The sequence below is a fragment of the Biomphalaria glabrata genome, chromosome 6 (genome assembly GCF_947242115.1).
Source record: "Biomphalaria glabrata chromosome 6, xgBioGlab47.1, whole genome shotgun sequence".
NCBI classification, from domain to species: Eukaryota; Metazoa; Mollusca; class Gastropoda; family Planorbidae; genus Biomphalaria; species Biomphalaria glabrata.
Window position 1 is genome coordinate 35544832 of NC_074716.1, and position 23207 is coordinate 35568038.

Below are 23207 nucleotides of genomic sequence, written 5' to 3' on the forward strand. Positions count from 1 at the left end.
AAGTCGACATACATAATGTCCATATTTATTTTCAAATGTTATACATGTATAACTTATGTATGTATAATATTTCTGTAATTGTAGTTTATGACATATGTAGATTGAGAACCCCTGTCAGCTTGTTGTCTCAATATTTAAAGCTTGTATTCTCTGTTTAATAGCTCATTGACCACACAATGTCGATCTTTGCTGCTGTAGTTTGGTTATCAGTTGTGTCTTGGTAAGTAGACTTAATTGTATCGATGTGTCTTGTTAATTAAACCATTGTAAACCATTCTATGGTTCTGTCAGTTTTCTAAACTAAACAATTGTAAAAGGTTTCTCAATTATATCATTATTTGTAATTAAGTTTTGATGACATAGATCAGTCCCAAACTTTCTCCTTAACAAACACTTTAATTTTTTATTTTTAGGTTGAATTTGTTTCTATTGTTTAAACTAAACAAAATAATAATCAAACCATAGTCTCAATAATTCTTTTTATTTTCAAGCATACAGCTTTAAAATAAATGTAGATAAATGATATTATAAAACTAAAAGGTCGAATGACTTTGATTGTATTGTGTCCTTGAAGAGCATCACTTGTGAGATCCAGAGAGCTGAATTCATAACTCTGATGTGGTGTCTGTTTCTAGACTTTGTTGCAACCCAAAAAATCTTGTAGAGAAAGCCTTCAGGACAGAAGATTCAAAAGTATAGTAACAATTATACATAAAGCACTGAAGCATAATCTTCAAATACAAAAACAAAATTTAGTAAAATACTCAGAAAGACACAAAGATAAAGGCACATTCCTCGTCCCATATGCTAGGACAAATGTGTACAAATACTCCTTCTTCCCTAGTGCTAGAGCATGGAATGGGTTGCCTGAGCTAGCCAGGAAAACCAGTGACTTGGCAGAATTTAAGTCATTGGTTAATGTGCATGAGTGAATGCATTACGCGTAGGACGTAATCATCTTCTTTTTTGAAGTAACGTCTGTATTATATAAGATAAGATAAGATCAATCTGCTGACGTTGTAGGAAACCGAAGTCAAAGAAAAACAAAAAACTTGTTTGGAAATGTTCTGGTACTCTTAAAAAAACAACTCTACATGAAATCTTTTAATGATATACCTTTGATTGTATCTTTGTTTGAATCAGAATCTAGATCATGTCAACGTACACAGTGATGTTATAGAATTTAGTTTGCTATCAAGAATCTTTTTTTTTTTTCTGCATTTTCTTGGAGATTAATTCCGTGTAGTCTCACTAGTTCATTATTTGAGTAGTACGTGGAACATCAAGCCTCTCAGTACACTCTGGTTCCGTGGGAAATAGTTTCGGAAACACTAACTATACAAAGTTAAATTTGAGTCATTGGAGGACTTATTGGATTTGATAGAAAATGTATCTGTTATTCTCACTCGGCTCTTAAAAGGCAAGCAATGAACTAAAGCAGTATTATTTGTCGCCTAGAAATGTAGTGTAACATTTTAGTCATCATGAATGAATTATACTCTGTTGGCTGCATGCCATTGTTCATGCTTCTGCATGTAACGTTTGTACGTATGTTCGAAAAAAAAAGTTAAAATCGTTTTAAAAAGCAAACACTTTGCCCTTCAGTTGCAACCTAAATGTGTTTCAGTGTGTCCAGGTTTACGGTGTTCTATTCTTGTAGAGAAGTCTCTTGCTATACACAGGATATAAATACAAGGAAGACAAAACAAGAAGATGCAGAGAAACAAGAAATTGGAATATCAGTTTCAGTTTGAATGCCACATATACATTTTATCAGGAGATTGCTTTCAATATTTTTCTGATTTTCTAGTGTTTCTTTTATACATACACCATAGCTCTAATAAATGTAATATACTTACCTCATGCTTCTATTTTTCTAGTGCTCTTGTAGGTAGTCAAGAAACCAGTGAAAAACCTAACTTGACAACAAATGGTAAGATAGTTCCAAAAGCTTCTGGACTTAATGTAAAATTATGAAAAGATGCATTTAGTATGAAATTTTGTTTCAATCGAAAAGCCTAAATGGTGACTCCCAGACAAATATTGCTTCAATCCTCAAGCTAAAATGTGATTCCCAGGCAAATGTTGCTTCCACCCCAAAGCTAAAGTGTGACACCTAGACAAATGTTTCTTCCATCTCAAAGCCTAAATTGTGATTTCCAGGCAAATATTGCTTCAATCCCAAAGCCTAAATTGTGATTTCCAGGCAAATATTGCTTCCATCCCAAAGCTTAAGCTGTGACTCCCAGGTAAATGTTGCTTTCATCCCAAAGACTAAAGTGTGAGTACAAGGCGAATGTTGCTTCCATCCCAAAGCCTAAAGTGTAACTGCCAGGCAAATGTTGCTTCCATCCCTAAGCTAAAGTGTGACTCCTAGACAAATGTTGCTTCCATCTCAAAGCCTAAAGTGTGACTCCCAGGCGAATGTTGCTTCCATCCAAAGGCTAAAGTGTGTCTCCCAGACAAATGTTGCTTCCATCCCAAAGCCTAAAGTGTAACTACCAGGCAAATGTTGCTTCCATCCCAAAGACTAAAGTGTAACTGTCAGGCAAATGTTGCTTCCATACCAAAGACTAAAGTGTAACTACCAGGCAAATGTTGCTTCCATCCAAAGGCTAAAGTGTGTCTCCAAGACAAATGTTGCTTCCATCCCAAAGACTAAAGTGTAACTACCAGGCAAATGTTGCTTCCATCCCAAAGACTAAAGTGTATCTACCAGGCAAATGTTGCTTCCATCCCAAAGACTAAAGTGTAACTACCAGGCAAATGTTGCTTCCATCCCAAAGCTTAAATAGTGACTCCCAGGCAAATGTTGCTTCCATCCAAAGGCTAAAGTGTGACTCCCAGGCGAATGTTGCTTCCATCCAGAGACTAAAGTGTGACTTCCAGGCGAATGTTGTACAAGATTATGACCAGACAGACGGTGTGACTTGATGCAAATAGAAATGTGCACACAAATAGAGGAACTTACAGGGACACAATTTTTAGTTTTCTTTTCACTTCGTGCTCTTCAGAAAATGTGACTCGTGAAGCTGCCTGTCTACTTCAAGACAATGTTGACTACAATGGGAACTTAATGTTTTCCGGAACAATTAAACTTACACAGGTTAGTCATTCCACTTACATAGTTTATCTATGAATGTTACACAAGTAAATCCTGAAAGGTATACAAGAAAGTCATTACAATGAAATATGCTATACATTCATGTTTCATCTAGATCAATCATTACATAGTTAAAAAGAAAGCGCCAGTGCGTCATTAAAATCTAACAGACGATCTTTTCCTTATGCAACTTCTCCTGTGACTAGAGAGGAAAATCAACAACAAAAGTGACAGGTTAGGTCTGTAGCACTTTTAGCCTTCTTTCTACTTCTGGGGGGGGGGGGTTGCAATCTAGGAGCCTTCCTTTATGGTTGCTGTCCATCTGGATCTGTCAAGTGCCTTTTTTTTCTCACCTGTTGATGTTTGCACTGTTATCGGTAGTAGACTTCTTGACTGGCGTGGACATGTTCACAGAAAGCCTCAAAATTGATTCCCATAAGATATTCTGTATAGTGATCTAAAAGAATGCAGGAGAGTTTTGTGTAAAACGAAATATTAAAGCCAAAATAAAGAATTTAACCGAGTGCAGGTGACGTGGAACTTTACGGTGAAAATAGCACTTGATTACTGTAAACCTCTCATTGTACTGGTAATTTATAACACAATTACAATAGTTCAAGATATAAGGATACGTTGAAACTAACACAAATAGCAGGACTTCAATTCTCGTTTGACTTTTCATGAGCTTTACTAACGTATCAACAAACAACAGGTAGATACACGCACAAAGACATTGTGTGCACTTTTTGTCCAAGCCACATGAGTACATTGACATTAACTTCTCAATTGTGACATTCTTCCCCAGACTTCAGGAGCAGCGCTAACGATAGAAGGCAACATCACAGGGCAGGCGACTGTCGGGGCAAACAGTAAAGTGGAACGTGGATTCCATGTCCATCGTTTTGGTCATATTTTTGAGAGCTGTAACTTTTCCGGGTCGGATTTTAATCCATTCAATACTAAACATGGGAGTATTACCAGTCAGAACAGGTAAGAACAGAACAACATCAAAAGTAATGTGAAGATGAATGATGTTTACATGATAGTATTGAAACATTTCTAGGTTGTAATTTTATTCCTACCATTCAATTCATAACAGTTAAACAGTTAAACAGTTAAATCATTTGTTTGTTATTTCTTGTCTCCAGGCATGTTGGAGATTATGGTAACATTGAATTGATGACCAAAGGCACAGTGTCTATTAAAGTAACAGATAATCTGTCTAGTTTGTTTGGAGATAATAGTATCCTTGGCAGATCACTTGTTGTGAGTTCTATGGTTTCTAATATCTTGATATCTAGATGTAGTAATGGCAAAATATGTAGGTCACAGCTGGGGCTGCGTAGCCACGGGAAATACTGCATTCCTCATTTATCTTTGAATTCGAAGACAGAAATCTATTCTAATAACATTTCAAGCAACATTTCAACTAGGCTTGCTACCGATATAGTTTCATTGACTGCTATTGTTATGTAGCGATACACTTGAAACGTTTTTAACCACATGAATTGCGTTTTCCCCATTTGAAATGTTGAGCATGACTACCAAAGAGTAGCAAAGACTTCACTAGGACTCAACTAGGTTCAGGTTTAGGTTTCTTTGTCATTGGACTGCACTGGAAGTATTTCATTCTACTTGCACATGTCCCAACACACGTTACACATTTACACACACAGACACAAACACAGAATCTTAACTAAAGTATAGGAACATCGCTTTTAGCTAGACTCTCAAACATTTTGGAAGGATGAACAGAAACTATGTCTTGACATTATAAAGTAAAATGTTTGTCAAAATGTTTGACATGTTTCGGGTGTTCCTTCAGAGTTGAAGATAATTTACTTTCTAGTCCAAACCTCAAGCAGGACGACAGTGGATAGCAGCGGGCAGGACATGGACACGGGACCATCGACAAGTCCGAACGACAGTACAAAGATACGGCTAAATATGTAGAGTTTCGTCCCTTTAGATAGTTTAACATGTTATTTCTTCCTAATCCACTCTACTATGAAGATTTAACTTATTATTGCTAACAAAATATAAATCAACAAATTATTATTAATTATTCTGTTTGAAATCGCAAGGTCTGAAAACAGAACTTTACTATTTTTACGTTTATTCTGTGTGATATCAAATAAGGGAAATAATTTCTAGAATGTTAAGAAATATAGTTGTAATTGGTAAGTTCTTTCCCTTAGATAATTTTTTTTTGTAATTTGATTTTTTACATTTTGCTTGTGATTTGAATATCTTCCTAGATTCACGAGTTTGAGGATGATTTAGGTGTCAAAAATACAGAGGAAAGTCGCACTGAAGGCACTTCCGGTAGAATAGTTTCTTGCTGTGTTATTGCCCTTCGCGACGAAACCAAGAATTGAAAAAAACATAAAAAGAACGAAATAAATCTGTTCAATAAACAAACTAAACACTCGTTTTAAATTGTGTGCATACTTCACATTTATATATATATATATATTGTTACGATCTTCTCAATCAGGCCTTCTGCAAACACTACTTATCAACAACACAACCGCACATCTAACACAAGAACTTGACAACAAGAGCTTCAAGTAACAAAGTGGCGGTTTAATTACAAATACATCGACAGCCAATTCAACACAATTGGCTACATCAAATTCAAATGCTTTCTTGAACTTAACAGAACTGCCTAACTAAACATTACTAGTCTCTCTAGCTCGTACAGCTACATTTTCGAGGACTCAAAGGTACCACAAGTCCGTACTGCCTTGCTGTCCTGTGTGACAGGTTGGGGAAAGTGATGTGTGTTTGGCGCGTTTAGTGTCTAGGGGACGATTATTTTTGAAACTATCACACACCAACCCGTCAGCATATAAATCGGGAGCAGACACGCAACGAGACAAGCAATGAAAGATAGATACAAAGTTAAACATGAAGAATATTTATTTACATAAATATTTACATATAAGAATAAAAAGGGGGAGGGTTTGCATCTATCTCTAAGCAATAATGGATTTAATCATCACTCTTGCACTTAATAAGAGAGTATGTCACTTTGTCTTCTGAACTTAGCTGGTTGTCCTGTTGATGTCGCAGCTGGCTGTGATCCTGATTTGAGGTTCTGCAGCTGGAGGTGGCGCTCTAGCGGGTGAGGGACGCCGGTGATTCAGTTCTTGTGGAGTCTCAATCCAAAGTTCTGATATCTGTAGTGGGCACAGTAGGGCGGGTGGCCGGCTACCGTGGGCACAAGGTTACTGCGAGCAGAGCTGATCTGCCGTGGGCAGCGTAATGAGCAGGATCTGTCCAGTGAGTTGCAGAGGGTTGGCGTAGCTATGACGTCTCGCACAGATCTGAGTCTATAGGGACGTCGCACCTAATAAGTTGACAGGTGGGCTGTCGAATAGGCGGGCTCGGCCGATAGCGCCAAGTAGTAGAGTTGAGTAGATCCACGTAGGCAGTAGATGATACTCAATAGCAAGTGACAAGTGATCCGATGAATAGGCAGATAATGCCAAATGAATAGGCAGGTAAATAGGCAAGTGCAGTGCTGAATAGCCCTAAGCACAAAGGCAGACACCTGAGGGAGGCTGCGGATAAATAAAGACAAGTTAGGACATGTCTCTCATGCATCTTATCGATGCCCTCGACTGAGGTGCATTCGTCAGATTGGTGAAATTGCTTTAGAGCACAATGGGGACACGATGACAAATGGGATTTGGAAAAATAGATGGCAGATAGTAGCAATATAAATGTTCATAAAAGGGAAAATAATAATATAAAAATGTACATAGAAGGGGAAATAATAATCTCAAATAAACAACACAAGTTGGAAGAGAAAAAAGGGGGGGGGGATGGGCGGTGGTAAGTGACCATGACGGTTTGTTTACGTACGACCGTCGGCCGAGAACAATGGAGCGCGCTTGAATGGAGAGGGTGTCCGTTCAAGGGGCGCAACTCTAGTTAGAGTAAAATTAGTAAAGGGGGAGATAATTCATATCTCTTTTCCAGACGCATTATTAGTGCGCTAGTAAAATTATCAAGGCGGTCAGCCGAGATAAAGGAAAGAAAATAAGATGTACAAACATATACATGGTTGCATCAACGATCAATTGAGCAACGTAGCATTAATAGATTAATGCAATACATAAATATGTACATATGCCATGTTTATGTTTTCTACTTACGACAGTGAGAAATACACAATGCACTAATTAAATATAAATGAAATAATAAAATCCACATGATAACATCCAGTGAGAAATATGCACAAAGTAATTAAGTGGAACTTGTGATTAAGTTCGGCTTACCACCAGGTATTCCTCTAGGAGTGAGAATAAATGATGTAGTCCAGACTCGATTGTTTGTTCAACGACAATGAGAATTAAGAGGGTCTGATTTAATTTGGATCTACTTTATATAGGCCTGGAAAATGCGGGCGAAAACAAGAAATGTCCTAGGCTCAGAATTATCTTACACGTGGGTGAATTTGACTCGAGGTGGGAGTCGCACCTGGTTGATGTCTAAGAGCTGAGCCGAAGGCTCTTCGAGCTCTAAGTTTGAAAAAAAACCTGCTTGGACGCCAAACAGTAAAAAAAAACAAACCTGTGTGAACACACAGTTCTGTTTGGGAGAGACCCTAGACAATGCCTATGTAAGGCATTGCTGTTTACCGATGCATTCGACCCCCGACACGTGGACTAGAGACACGGCCGAAGGCCGGAAATGCACCGGGGACTTCTGCCATTTTCCTTCAATGTACCAAGCTAACTGTGCGGGATCCGCCATTTATGTAACGGTCCCTTTGAGGAACAGCGCATGGATTGGTGACGTGTTTGTGGGGACTTTGTTACAACCCCGCCCGTGCAAGGGGTGGACTCTCGTCTACCCGTGGGCATCCCCACGGGAGTCCTGTGTTGCTACCCATTTCGCCTAGCCACTTCCTCAAATGGCCGTTTCCACGCGGGCGCCACGATGAGGCAGGGCAGCGTGCCCGCGGGAGTCGCACCTTGGACAGGCCAATGGGCATGTTGGTCCGCGTGATCTCCTAAATCAAAGAGAGTCGTGGGAGAAAGGGGGGGGGGAAGGTGACTTCAACTGCTCCCGTCAGACATCCGGCCGGTAAGATCAAAGAGACTGTGTGTATCTTTACCCCGGTCAAGGGAAGATAAATGAAAAGACGCCAAGGTGGCGGACCAAGTCTAGCTCGAAGAGGTAAAGGTGGGGCGGGTGAAGAAAGTGGAGATAGGACGGGGAAATGACTAAAATAAAATAAAAAAATAATGATTAATACTGTGATAAATTTGAGTGACTCTGACAGCAAGCTTTTGACTTGTCACATCCTGGACTCAACTGTCCTTTTTAACACACTGTCTATATATATATATATATATATATATATATATATATATATATATATATATATATATATATATATATATATATATATATATATATATATATATATACATATCCATTATGTACGTAGCCAGGGGGTGGGTGAGATTCAACCCCCCCCCTCCCCGAAATGAAAAGCCCCCCGCAGAGGGGGGGGGGTCAAAGTTTAGGAAATGATCTTTTGTTTTAATTTTGTTTATTTTAGGTGTAATTTTAATACTAAACCATCACTTGCCCTAGCACAGCCAAAGGGGTTTTGAGTTTAAAACCCCCTACCAGTGGGGTTTTAAGTTTGAAGACCCCTACCAGGGTGTTTTAAGTTTAAAACCCTCTACCATTGGTTATGAGTTTCAACCCCTCTCCTCCAATGCCTTTTTTTAAAAGTTTAAAATGCCTCAAGATAATTTTGAGTTGAAAATCCCCCTACAGAGCGTTTTAAGGTTGAAAGCCTTTCTCTTCAATATTATTTCTAAAGCAAACTAGTCACAAAATTCTATGACGGTAGCTAAATGTGGTTTTGAATTAAAAAAAAAACCCAACAGATTATTTTGACGATAAAACTTCCCTTTTCGATATAACATCTAAAGCGAAATAGTCACCTAATTCCAAGATCGTAGTCAAGAGAAGTTACACTTTTCTACCAGTGGCTGGGCTCCATTAATAAAGTGCAATGAATAGTCATCTGCCGAAATTGAAGAGCACTAAATGTGGCTCAACAAAGATGGCTAAGACGGATTTTAGGAGTCAGTTATAGAGATCGGGTCTCAATCAAGGAAATCCTATTCCGAACTGGGAGTCGACCTCTTAGTAAGGTTGTGACAGAGCATCGCATGAGGTTTGCGGAACATGTTCTCCGACATACGCATAATAAGAGTTGCGATGACATCCTAGTACAACTTGACGCCACACATTACCTGTGACAAATTTTTGTGGAAACAGCTTGGCGGCAAATGTGCCGAACGGCGCGTGTGGGTCCTAGTCAGTAAGAATAGCACATTACGTTTTTGAAATAAAAAATTTTAATAGCAAGAAAATACATTGTAGATACCTCAGAATATGCATTTTGTTGGCTTTCAATACCAGAAATATATATAAAAGCAGGTTCTTTATATCTTATCTTATATAGTACAGACTTGACTTTACAAAAAAGAAGAAATTACGTCCTACGCTTTCTACGGTTCTTTAACTGAACTCTAAAGCGCGTGTAGACGGCATGGCTCTGCCACTGTTGGATGCCTGTGTGTAGTTGCTGAATGAACTCTATATATTAATAATAATAATAATCTTTATTATCCGTAAGGAAATTTGTCTTACAATTTGTGCATTACACCAAACAAAAAACATTATAACTATAAGAAACCAAAGTGTATATTCACACCAGACTCACTCATAATTTACATGTGACAAAGTTTATACTAGATTGTTCTTATTTAATGATTTGATTGCCAGGGGAACAAAGGAGTGTTTGTGTCTGTTTGTCTTTGCTATCGGTGTCTTGTATCTCTTTTGTGATGGTAAAATCACAAAATCCTGACACAAAGGGTGATTCTTTATTTCGAGGATCTTGTTAGCTTTTTTATAGATGTTTGTCTCAACTGCCCAAATGGGGTTTGTTTTTTGCCAATGATTTTGCCAGCAGCATTGAGGATTCTATTAAGTTTATTCCTATTTTTAATGCTCAGATTGCCCATATGTTGTGTCTGTTCTATTTATGTGTATGTTGTGTTGTCTGTAGGCCTAAAAGAGAATAGAGTCCGTGTAATCACAACAAATTTCCATAATGCAGTCTTAGCCTTAGCACAGGCTGAAGTTTAGACGAGTCTATAGAATGGAACATTCTCTCCGCCGATTGGAACAAAAAAACGTTGTTGTTTTTAGTATCTACATTATAGTGGGGGCGGGGACATTTTGATGTTATGTAAAGCTAATTGAGATAGTAATCTCCCTGGGGGGGGGACATTTTGATGTAATGTAAAGCTAATTGAGATAGTAATTTCTTTGGGGGGGGGGGGGGGCGGGGACATTTTGATGTAATGTAAAGCTAATTGAGATAGTAATCTCCCTGGGGGGGGGGACATCTTGATGTAATGTAAAGCTAATTGAGATAGTAATTTCTTTGGGGGGGGGGGGGGGCGGGGACATCTTGATGTAATGTAAAGCTAATTGAGATAGTAATTTCTTTGGGGGGGACATCTTGATGTAATGTAAAGCTAATAGAGATAGTAATTTCTTGGGGGGGACATCTTGATGTTATGTAAAGCTAATTGAGATAGTAATTTCTTTGGGGGGGGGGACATCTTGATGTAATGTAAAGCTAATAGAGATAGTAATTTCTTGGGGGGGGGGGACATCTTGATGTTATGTAAAGCTAATTGAGATAGTAATTTCTTTGGGGGGGGGGACATCTTGATGTAATGTAAAGCTAATTGAGATAGTAATTTCTTGGGGGGGGGGGGACATCTTGATGTAATGTAAAGCTAATTGAGATAGTAATTTCTTTGGGGGGGGGACATCTTGATGTTATGTAAAGCTAATTGAGATAGTAATTTCTTGGGGGGGGGGGGGACATCTTGATGTAATGTAAAGATAATTGAGATAGTAATTTCTTTGGGGGGGGGACATCTTGATGTTATGTAAAGCTAATTGAGATAGTAATCTCCCTGGGGGGGGGGGAGACATTTTGATGTAATGTAAAGCTAATTGAGATAGTAATTTCTTTGGGGGGGGACATCTTGATGTAATGTAAAGCTAATTGAGATAGTAATTTCTTTGGGGGGGGGCGGGGACATCTTGATGTAATGTAAGCTAATTGAAATAGTAATTTCTTTGGGGGGGGGGGCGGGAACATCATGATGTAATGTAAGCTAATTGAAATAGTAATTTCTTTGGGGGGGGGGGACATATTGATGTAATATAAAGCTAATTGCTAAACTATTAAATGGTGAATAGAGAAAACAAAACCTGTTACTCCAAACGTGTTCCAAGTTACACAATGAGTCACAGGAAGGAACTGCTTTAGTTGACTATAGCTACACACACAGTTCAAGTGCTTACATTGGATGTATCAAATAGTCTTCCTTGTGTAGTGTCAATGTTGTGAGTATTCAGTTTGAAAAGAAAAGAAAGGACTTCAGAAGTAAGTATTTTATTTAGAAATCTAGTCATTTAACATTCAGTTGCAAACCTTCTCTTTTAGAAGTGATGACCTCTAAGTACGCATATATTCTGTGTGTTCCTTTCATGAATTTGACATTCTTATCGAGGCATGGGTCTGAAAGGTTTCGAATCACATACTCTTCCTTTGATACACAAATCCAGAAGACTTGCAAGACTTTCCATTTAGTAAGAATATGTTAGAAATAAAAATTGATAGGATTAAATTAATTTTTGTATACATTTAATATTTATCATATTTTTAAAAATAAAGTATTCCAAACATACCAAGCATAAAAAACATCTATAGAGCATATGAGGAAAAGGTTGATCTGTTTCAATAACAGCCGCATAACGAGGGTATCATGTTGTCAGCGCAATGTCAGGTTGAATGGACCCGGGGGATTCCTAAAAATCCCGAAAAACTAAAGCCCATTCTTCTACGAGATTCGAAACCTAGACTTCTTAGTATGACGTCAAGCGATTTAGCACACACACTATTGTCTAGAGTAAACGTAACCATTCAGCTGTTAGTTGAACACAATAAGAGGTCTCAATTATGTTCAATAATGTTGGATATATCTATAATGTATTAATAGATTTCAGATCTATATTGTATCAATAGATTTGCGATTATTCAGTAATAATGTTGGAGATATATATTTGAAATCTATACTGTATCAATAAATGTTAAATCTATACTATATCAATAGATTTCATATCTATATTGTATCAAATCTATATTATATATATATATATATATATATATATATATATATATATATATATATATATATATATATATATATATATAGAATAGGCCTAATAATGGTCGAAATTTTGAATAAAACAATTTTTTCGTTTTTTTTATTTAACCGCTGCAATTTCAATCTTGAAAATAAAAGTCTTAGTTGTTATGCTTTATTTATGTATTAAATAAGTTAATTATGTGTATTTTATGGTCCACCGGAGTTAGTGATAAGTCTTCAGGGTTCAAGAATTTAAAACTAAGACTAAGACTGCTATATTGATCCTTATGGAAATTTGTTGTGATTACAAGGACTCTTTTCTTCTACTTGACAACACAACAGAAAAATACACATAAATACAACAGACACAACATAAAGAGTTCATTCAGCGACTACACACAGGTATCTTGGTGCATTTCATGTTCCCTGATCAACGAGTGGTGGTGATAGAGTCTGAGCCGGTAGGGTACGAACGAGTTTTTGTATCGCTCTGTTCTTGTCTTGATTGACAGCAGTCGCCCACTTCGCGACCACCTGGCGTAGTTCTGATGGAGCGGGTGACCGTTGTCTTCCAAGATTTTTTCGATTTTCCTTAGACTTTTCTGTTCAAAAGGTTCCTTTAAATATGGTAATGTTGTGTGTAATTATTCCTTATTTTAGCAGATTTTGTATAGTCGCGCCGTAAAAAGTCTCAAGGATCTTCTTGTTTAGTTTAAAGCTATTGAGTTTTTATAGAAAAAATAGTCGCTGGACTGTTTTCTTTGTCAGAGTTCCAAGGTGGTCTTTCCATGAAAGTTTGTTATTAATGATAACGCCTAGATATTTATATGCCTTTGCTTGTTCTATAGATGTTTGCAGTTCACGTATAGTTTGAGATTTCTTTCTGAAATCTATTATAAGTTCTTTAGTTTTGTGACATTCAGTTCTAGAAAGTTGTCGGTGCACCAGTTTGTAAACTCTTCTACCGAGCTTCGATAGTGAGTTTCGTCTCCTGAGATACGACCGACAGTGGCAGTATCATCAGCGAATTTAATGATTTAATTAGTGTAAAGAGTGTTGGGTTAAAAAGTGTAGAACTCATGCTTGTACGTAAGGGCTTACATTTAAGTTACTTAGTTTGTTTATCATTAGATGTGGCTGTATGGTATTGAAAGCCGAGGAGAAGTCTACAAAGAGGACTCGTGCATATGTTTTGGGTGTATCAAGATGCTTATAAAGCTAGTCTATAAGCAATAGAATTGCATCCTCAGTTCCCCTAGCTGCCTTATATGCAAATTGGTGAGGGTCTAGGCTGTTATTGACTTTTGCTACAAGTTGTTTAAGCATATATTTTTCAAAATATTTCATAACTATAGATGTTAGTGCTACTGGGCGGAAATGATTGAAGCTATCTATTTTTGGTTTCTCTGGTACTGGTGCAATCTCTGAAGTTTTCCAGATGTGGTAAAAGATGTGAGAGAAGATAAAAGAGATTTGTTCCGCAAATAGCTTGATCAACTTGCAACTAATTTTATCTGGTCCAGAAGAGAACTCTCCACAATGTGATGGCTGTTGATGTAATGGCATAGACATAAATAAATATAGACTCTCCGAAGGAAGTAACTTCATGTAACTTGAAAACATGTATATCTATTGTATTCGGATTTCCGAATTATGAAAAATTGCATGATCTTCATTTTTAGAGATTAAACAAAACTACACTGCCTCCTTATTTACAATATATATAGGTGTGTGGCTGAAATAGATATGAATACTTAACTTTTATACTGCTCATAAATGCTGTATAATAAGGTACACAAAATTGCAAGTCACAAATTTTCGTTTCATAAAACTCTTTAATCGTCCGGTCTATATTTATTTATGTCTATGTGTAATGGGCTTTGTTGCGCTTTTTCGTTTCGTTTCTTTGGTTTAAAACTAGAATAATAAATTGTGCCGGAAGTACCTTTTTCCTTATATATCTTTTGCATTTTTCAGTTCTCTTTTTAAATTAAAATGACATTATTAGGCTAAATTTTAAGTGTGCCTGATAGAGAAAAATATTCTGCACAAAAATACGGGTCGTTGGAATAAAACCCGATAGAGTTAATAGAAAGCAATGATATGAAACAAGCGTGTAAAACTACACATTTACAGTACTTTATTTGACGAGTCTTTTATCCAAGATCTGTGTGTTTTTAGCGGACCCCGAAAGGGGAAAAGACGCTATTAGTTTTATGCGAATAGTCTGTCCGTCTGTCTGTCTGTCCGTCTGTCCGTCCGTCCAGTTTAGATCTCGTAAACTACAAAAGATATTGAAAATCCGACATCACAATATTTTAGACCATTCAAAGTTCTGATGCAACGGCTAATTTTTCTTTTTCTGAAAGCGAAAAATCTAATTTTTAAAATCAGTTATGCAAGTAGTTTTCTAAAGAGAAAAAGCTAATTAGTATGCATTATAAGTTAGACCTAATTTAAAACGAATAGTAATCTTGTAAAGTTCATTTTCCTAAACTTTTTTTTATTGCGGAATTTTTATATTTTTTAAATTTTTTTTTTATTTTGAAGATTCGAATAAGAGATTGAGCCTTTTCAAAACAATTAGATCAATTATAAGACATCAGTTAGGCCAGGGGAGGCGTGGTGGCTGAGCGGTAAAGCGATTGGCTTCCGAACCGGGGGTCCCGGGTTCGAATCCCGGTGAAGACTGGGATTTTCAACTTTGGAATCTTTGGGCGCCTCTGAGTCCACTCAGCTCTAATGGGTACCTGACATTAGTTGGGGAAAAGTAAAGGCGGTTGGTCGTTGTGCTGGCTACATGACACCCTCGTTAACCGTAGACCACAAAAACTGCCCTATAGACCACAAGGTCTGAAAGGGGAACTAGTTAGGCCAGGTTCACATCTAACTTTACATTCACTTGCACCTATCCTTTGATCTGCAGGATCGTTGGAGCACTACACAAGATCTGTTAACCTTCTTTCTCCATTCTTATCTCTCATTTGTCTTTGATATAATTTTATTCGGATATTCTTTCTGAAAATATTGAAGCCTGCCTGGGTGGACCACTTCGGGCGCAGATTTTGAGTTTGTGTTTCCACACAAACTGTCTTTTGTAACTTTGTTTTTAGGATAGCTTACTTCAAGTACCCGGCATTTTCCGATATACAATTTCACACACAAAATATAATTGTAGAAATAAACATTTTTGTGATTTTAAAACTGTTAATGAATTTTTAAAAGGTGTTTTTAAAAAAGTGCTACTGTAATCCGCGGGGAGCACATTGAGACCAGAAGGAAATCTGCTGCCGAGGACAGACGCAGATAGCGAAAAGAAAATCTAAATCGACCATAGTCAGACAATGGTTAAGCTTGCCCTGGTTGTGGGAAGATATGTAGGTCACAGCTGGGGCTGCGCATCATGGGAAATATTGCATTCCTCATTAATCTTCGGACTCGATGACAAGCCTTATTATTATTTTATATTGGTATATTAGGCCTTGGCGTTGAAAAGTAGATCTATAATTAGAAGTATATTCTATTGTATAGATAGTAGATATACTGAGTCTGATCTAGACTAGCTAAAGAATAATCTAGATAGTAGATCTAGGCCTAACCTAATTAATAAACTTTAGTCAGGTAAAGCTAGATGTAGACTAGTGACAATCTAGTTTAAAGATAGAATTTAGGTTTCTAAACTAGATTCGATCTGAAATATAGATCTAGATAGAGTCTACTTAATGACAATGACATTAAATCCGAAGATTAATGAGGTTAGAGCAATAGATCTATTCCATTTAATTAATTGACATAAATCTACTAATCTCATTTTTAATATCTTTCTCTAGATCTACTATATTACCATCGCATTCATACAGATTTAAGTATAAAGATTTAATTATACTAATAAAGAGATGTAATTTAGATCTATACGATGTTAGCGAATAGCGTTACACAAAAAAACAAACCTGAGTTTTTCTAAAATATGATGCTTGGTGTGTAATAGTAAAACAGCACCTACCTAAATAAATCGGAAGCTTGTATCACTCACAAACTCATAGGCGGTCTGTTGGGTCAAATGTACCTTTCGGTTGCACACGAACATAGAGCGTGTCTGGTTGACGTTTTAAATATCTAGAAGTAAATAATGTAGAGAAATAGTTCTGAAGAAATCAAACTAGTACACCTTTTTTTGGTTAGGTTGAACAATTTTTTCCACTTTTCTCCATAAATTAAACGTACCTTAGAGTTACCTTAGAGTTACCTTAGAGTTCAGCAAAAAAGTTACAATTACAAAACAAAAAGTTCCAGTGCAACGTTGGAGCAAACACCTCTGTATTGTTACATTCTAACCTCTATACAGAATGTTCAGTTTTGTGATTGTCTGTACTTATATTTAATGCAGGACCAGTCAAGTTACAGTTTGAGGTCCTAATTGTCAAATCGCTAGTGACATATCCATATGTCAAAAACAAGAAAAGTTCTTGTAATGAAAGTTCAGCCTCTTTTTGATTAGGGTGTTTGTTGCTGTTCAAAATCAAATTATGCCCCTTGAATTAAAGTGGCTTAACAAACCACGGACTCTATATACTCTAAGAAACCTCATTTATCACTAATCACAAACTTTTAGAATTTTTTTTTCGATCTAATCGTGACAGACAGACAGACATATGACACAACACTTACGGGCCACTAAAAAATAACTAATTATTTGAGACCTTTTGGGAGCTAACATAGTGTACACAGAGGACATGGAGCTAACATAGTGTACACAGAGGACATGGAGCTAACATAGTGTACACAGAAGACATGGAGCTAACATAGTGTACACAGAAGACATGGAGCTAACATAGTGTACACAGAAGACATGGAGCTAACATAGTGTACACAGAAGACATGTCCTTGCACGAACCATTTTTGGACCTTTCAAAAATATCTTCATTTCTTCTATTCTTACAATAATAAATTTGAGGCAGTTCGAAATATTATAAGGTTCTTTTCAATACTGTAGATTTTATTCGTGTGCGTAGCCAGTGGGCTCAGGATTCAACCCCCCCCCCCCCGAAATTAATCTCCTAGAGCATTAGCTGACTGTAGTTTTGTCATATTAAAAAAAAAAACTAAAGCAAAACTAGTCCCCAAATTCAATGATCATCACCAAGGAGAAAATGATGGTTAAACCACTCAAAAAAAAAAAAACTATAGCAAAACTACACAAATTTCATGAGCTTAGCCATTAGGGATTTTGAGATTAAACTACACAAATTTCATGAGCTTAGTCATTAGGTATTTTGAGATTAAACTACACAAATTTCATGAGCTTAGTCATTAGGTATTTTGAGATTAAACTACACAAATTTCATGAGCTTAGTCATTAGGTATTTTGAGATTAAACTACACAAATTTCATGAGCTTAGTCATTAGGTATTTTGAGATTAAACTACACAAATTTCATGAGCTTAGTCATTAGGTATTTTGAGATTAAACTACACAAATTTCATGAGCTTAGTCATTAGGTATTTTGAGATTAAACTACACAAATTTCATGAGCTTAGTCATTAGGTATTTTGAGATTAAACTACACAAATTTCATGAGCTTAGTCATTAGGTATTTTGAGATTAAACTACACAAATTTCATGAGCGTTACCCCTCTCCATGAAAACATAAAACAAAATTACAGTCACCGAATTCCATTTCATTTTTGAGGTAAAATCTTTGGCGTATTAATGTGGGATGTCGATACTCGATCCCTTCCAAAAAAAAAAAAATTAATAATTCACATTTTAATCTGTTTTCGATCAAGTTTCTAGAATCTGTTAATAAAGTGAATCTATTAGAATTCAATTCACAGCTTAAAAAACTAAAGCAAACCTCATGTCATTTGAGCTTTTACTCTAAGCCAAATGACATATACATGTATTACACATTCATCTGTTTTTCTGCCAGTCGCTGGCAGGGGTTGACTGGGGGTCAGAGTCGGACGGGCATTTCCATATCATCCTACTCACACATTGTATATCATATGATAGTGATAAGCCTATTCATCAAAATCATTATGATAATGTATCGATAACTGTACGCGTGCTTACAGTGAAATCTATAATCTTTGTAAGAAATATAGGTTTTTTATTGCTTTTTAATGGCTAAGTGTGTAGGCCTTAAAAGGATGAAGCCTACTAGTAACACTGTCTACGGATGTAGGCTATTACATTATTTTGGAAAATGTTTAGATTAAATTAGTATTACACTGTGTTACACTGTAGAGTCTGTACACACGACGCTCAGAAGATCACATGTCATAGAGGCATCCATGCGGTCCTTTTGGTGGCCCTACCGGCCCATTTGCCCGAGTGCCCATATAGCCAGTACGCCCTTGGTCGCTGGGCTAAATTAATAAAGGCAAGTAAATAGCAGACATTGTATTTAGAAACATTGGGAAATGCATTTTTAAAGTTTGAATACAGAAAATAATATAATATAATATATAATAAAGAACGTATTCCTCGAAAAAAAATTGACAGACAAGCTGAACATTCCCTTCTCCCCGAAATAAAGCTGGCTACGCCCATGGTTTAACTGTAGTGTCAGAAATTTGTATTGAACTACCTATTTATTTCTGTGGCATTTTATACCTCAGTGTAGGATCAGTTCCCTTTGCCACTTCTGGTGTGACTAAAGAGGCCAATCCTTGATACACAGCTGCGATCACAGGTTGGACATATGTAATCACCAGGCGCCGTTACATTTTCAGCCTTCTTTCTACTTATGGTGTGTACTGCAATCCAAGATCCTTCCTTTATGTTTGCTCTCCATGTGGATCTATCCAGCGCCTCTTTTTCCCAACTGTTAATGTCAATTTCGCGTTTGCATACATCAGTATTTATTAAAAGTCGGCGATCAGTGTCTCTCCTGTCTTCCAGTAGAAATCATTAGATACAGAATGTCTAGTGGGAATCGACCTTGTGGCATTCTGATTTTCCGCCGGATACCTGTTTATTTAGATTTACATAAATGTAATCTAGATTGTATCTAGAACTAGGATACTATTACTCGATCTAAAGTAGATGGATTGACTTTGGAAGATGAAAGAACCCGGCCAAATATGTCAATCTAGATTAGAGATGATTGATAGCATAACATGTGACACGTTTAATCTTGGAATAATTCAATGTTCTTTGTTGAATCATTTGAAAATAGTTTTCTAATTATTCAGTTACATCTAGATCTGGGTTCCATTTAGAATGACATTAGATCATGATTAGCTTGATATCGACAAATTAGAACTGCGCGTTAAGAATGTAATACCTTTTATTAGCTTACTAGTGTGAATGTTCGGATAAAAGACATTAAAAAGGGGAAAAAAAACTTCAATAAGTATTTTACTTTTAAAATATTTGTTAATAATTGGAAGAAAAAATAATAACGAGTCTTTAATATTTTTCAATTGTTACCTTACATGCAATTTTTATTTTACAAATGCGCGAATCTATGAATTATGCCATTATAATCTCAGACAACTTGCAGGACATCATTGTGTTAGATGTAAGTGATTACAGGCAATTCTATTTTAAATGAACATGAATGAAGACTTTTCTTAAAGATCATTTGAAACTCTTACTTTTAAATATGAAGGTTTTCTATGACTTTTTTTGTACTAACCTAAAGCTGTAAAAACAACAACAACAATGTCATTTTATTTCACCTTCATCTTGCTGAAAATATTGATACCTAGCTATTGACCTGCATTGCTTACTTACTTAAAAGGTGTTTTATTGGGGCCGCCTATGAGTTTTTGTGAATACACAAACTTTCATTGTTATTTAGTTGAAAAAAAACAAAACTGTTTTTCTTAAACTAGCCCTCAACACATGACTTTGGTCCCGGGCACGCCACTGTTCATAGAAATAGAACAATAACTGTTTCTTTGAGAGAAAGACGATGGAGGCTGTAGGTTACATCATCGCTATGGCAGTCCTAGGAAGTTTCATTATTGCCACATTTATCTCTACTGTGTGTATGTGTCAAAAGTACAGACGACTTATGTAAGTATTCATTAGTTTAAGTCAAGGTTTTGATAGGAATTCGCTCGAAAATGTTGGTTAATCGATCAGTTTCATTATGAACGGCAGCGTTATTTTCTTGAAACTATCCCACAAAGAACTTTGTTCTGCTGCAGGCTGTGTGCACAGTAAAGAAGCATTACTTATCATTCAAGTGCGGCGCTCGGTCGGACACTTATCACTGGAAACGACCGCATGCTAAAAGCGATATTTTGGCGAATGGAGGTCGACGTTACAGACGGAAGCGCTATAAAGATCAACTATTTTTCCTTCACTGGCATAGAGCTTGCAGCAGATGGCCTCTAAAAGAGACGGAAAGCACTCATGAGGGACGCGGGGCACACATTAAAGACCCAGAGAAAAGCTCTTATAGAGGAAGTAAAGAAAATTTAACACCTGGCGGACAATGAATTTATCTGCGTCAGTTGTTGGAAAATATATAGTTCGTAACTTGGTTTACGTGGCCATATAAAACATGCTTTGGATTTGCAGAGATTGCATTAAGTATTTCACTTAGAGGGGTTTTCAATTTTTTTGGAACATCAGCACAATTTAGGCTATGTCGTTCCCGTAATACCTAAAAGGTTACTCACCCTTCATACCACAAGAGCTAAATTTTATTTAGTAAAGTTATTAAAAACAAGGTCTATTCACAGTTAAAATAGTAAAGGTAGTGAAAATTTAATAATTTAATAAAAATCTTTTGTAAATATTATATGTTCACAATTTCACAAACAAATCTTCAAGCCCAGAACCTTCCCAGGGTCGACACTATCGAACAGTGTTTTTAAGTTGTGCGCTCTACAAAAATGTCCCCCTAATATCCTGGTATTTGGGGCAATCAGTGAGGATATATTCCACAGTGAGACGAGAGTCATAGTAATCACAAAATGGGGGCTCCTCTCTCTTCAGCACAAAGGAGTGCTTAATGTAGCTGTGGCCAATCCTAAGTCTCGACATGGTCATGCTACCACGCCTTGTCAGACCCTTAGATGTGGGCCGCCACCTGACATCCGCCACAATCTGTCTGAGTTTGTTGTGGGTCTCAGCTTCCTACCGATCCTGCCACTCTCGATAGATGACAGAGGAAATACTTTGTCTCAGGTCCGAGTAGGGAATTTGGGTTCCTGACACTGCTTGATTTAGAGCTCTCTTTGCTTCTCTGTCTGCCGTTTCGTTTCCCTCTATGCCCACATGGGAGGGGATCCAGATGAAGGTAACATCCCTTTGGTCAGTTGTTATTTGGTCCAACAGCTTCAGGCTCTTATGTACCAATGGAATGTCAGTCTTCATCCGCCCCAAAGCTTGCAATGCAAATTTGGAGTCGGAGCAGATTATACATTTTCTCCTTTCTGATGCTTTAACGGCCATAAGTGCAAGCGATATTGCATGTAATTCGGCCGTAAAGATGGAGCATCCATCGGGGAGTCTACGGGAGATTGTTTTGTTCCGAAAAGAGCAGGCATACGCGACCTTTCCGTCCATCATTTTCGATCCGTCAGTGTAGATGTTGCCATAATCTCCGTATCTCTCCTGCAGTTCCCTAAAGTGGACTTGTAGTGTGCTGTATATATATATATATATATATATATATATATATATATATATATATATATATATATATATATATATATATATATATATATATATATATATATATATTTAATTAAGGAGGAATAAATATAATTTGGATTTATTCATCAACCAAGGAGGATTCTGTGGGATTTCTATTTTAGAAATTTAGTCGATGGTTGGGGTTAAATTTTGGATGGATTCTCTCATTCGAAGGCCCAACGTTAAGCCTTCGATTGTATGGGTTAAATATGGAGTCGAAAGCAGGGTTCGTGGGGTTGGATTTTAGCTTGACCATATAATGCATTGCAAGCTTTTTCATTCTTATGTCCATGGGGAGTTCTCCAGCCTTTACGTGGAGACTCGGGATAGGTGATGTACGAAACGCGCAGAGACAGGGTAGCATTTTGTATGGGTTCCAGTATTTTTTTATATGATTTCCTGGCTTCTCCATATATTATGGATCCATAGTCTAACTTGGATTGAATTAGACTCCGATATAGCAGCAGCAAGATATCTCTATTTGCTCCCCAGTCCATATAGAATCTAGGGGGAGGCCTAAAAATTTTGTAGTTTTCACAACGGGGATCTTCTTTTTGTGTATAAATAGTTCAGGGTCTGGGTGTAGTCCCCTTAAATTACACAAATGCATGCTAACTGTTATGGAGTCCGAAATTTTAAAACCATTATCGTTTGCCCAATTTTGAATTTTATTTAAACATAATTGTAATTTTCTTTCTAAAGTATTCATGTTTTTGCCATGTGTAAAAATCACTAATTCATCAAAATACAAAGAGCACTCTATGCCAGGGGACAGAGCCTTTATAATGCTATTTATTTTAATGTTAAACAGGGAGAATGCTGCCCTGGGGTATACCCATTTCCTGGTCATAGTGTCAGAAGCGGAATTGCGACTCGAACCTGAAATTTCCGGTCCTTTAGGAATTCCCCACAAAGCAGGGAAGGTGTCTCTTAAGCTCCATAAGCTCCAGGTCACGTAGAATGCCATGTTTCCAGGTTGTTTCATAGGCCTTTTCTATATCGAAAAATATAGCTACTAGATGTTCTCGTCTAAGAAATGCATCCTGATGAAAGCTTCCAGCCTTACCAGATGGTCAGTTGTTGCCCGCCCCTGCCGGAATCCACACTGGTAGTTGGAGATTATTTTATTTGTCTCAAGGTACCAGACCAACCTATTATTTTTCATCCTTTCC

The 23207-nt window shown here is 37.0% G+C and overlaps 2 protein-coding genes and 1 long non-coding RNA gene across 5 annotated transcripts in view; 2 read left to right on the forward strand and 1 right to left on the reverse strand.

Moving 5' to 3' along the window:
• On the forward strand, positions 1–5529 carry LOC106051577 (superoxide dismutase [Cu-Zn]-like). The gene is made up of 7 exons (XM_013206778.2): positions 1–57; positions 162–220; positions 1881–1933; positions 3015–3106; positions 3909–4093; positions 4252–4369; positions 5362–5529. Exons 1-7 carry the CDS (start codon positions 16–18, stop codon positions 5479–5481), a joined length of 669 nt encoding a protein of 222 aa, XP_013062232.2. The 5' UTR covers positions 1–15; the 3' UTR covers positions 5482–5529.
• LOC129926584 (uncharacterized) lies at positions 392–12096 on the reverse strand. Its single transcript, XR_008778286.1, has 3 exons — positions 11918–12096; positions 11438–11807; positions 392–671 (listed from the first exon to the last, which is right to left on the reverse strand). It is a non-coding gene; the product is annotated as an uncharacterized LOC129926584 (long non-coding RNA).
• Positions 11475–23207, forward strand: part of LOC129926583 (uncharacterized) — a 21306-nt gene continuing 9573 nt past the window's right edge. Inside the window, exons 1-2 of one of the 3 annotated variants that reach the window (XM_056031474.1) lie at positions 11475–11612; positions 20220–20403. The gene's annotated coding sequence lies outside the window, so the exon portion shown is untranslated. Of the gene's footprint in view, positions 11613–11677; positions 11819–20219; positions 20404–23207 lie in introns of those variants that run through there. The other 2 variants (XM_056031475.1, XM_056031476.1) reach the window with 2 other exon arrangements.

Excerpts from the sequence above, each read along its gene's own strand:
- LOC106051577 (XM_013206778.2), top strand. The coding sequence starts at position 16 with ATGTCCATATTTATTTTCAAATGTTATACATGTATAACTTAT. Across the intron at positions 58-161 it reads GTTATACATGTATAACTTAT|CTCATTGACCACACAATGTC; the intron begins GTATGTATAATA and ends TCTGTTTAATAG. Across the intron at positions 3,107-3,908 it reads GAACAATTAAACTTACACAG|ACTTCAGGAGCAGCGCTAAC; the intron begins GTTAGTCATTCC and ends ATTCTTCCCCAG.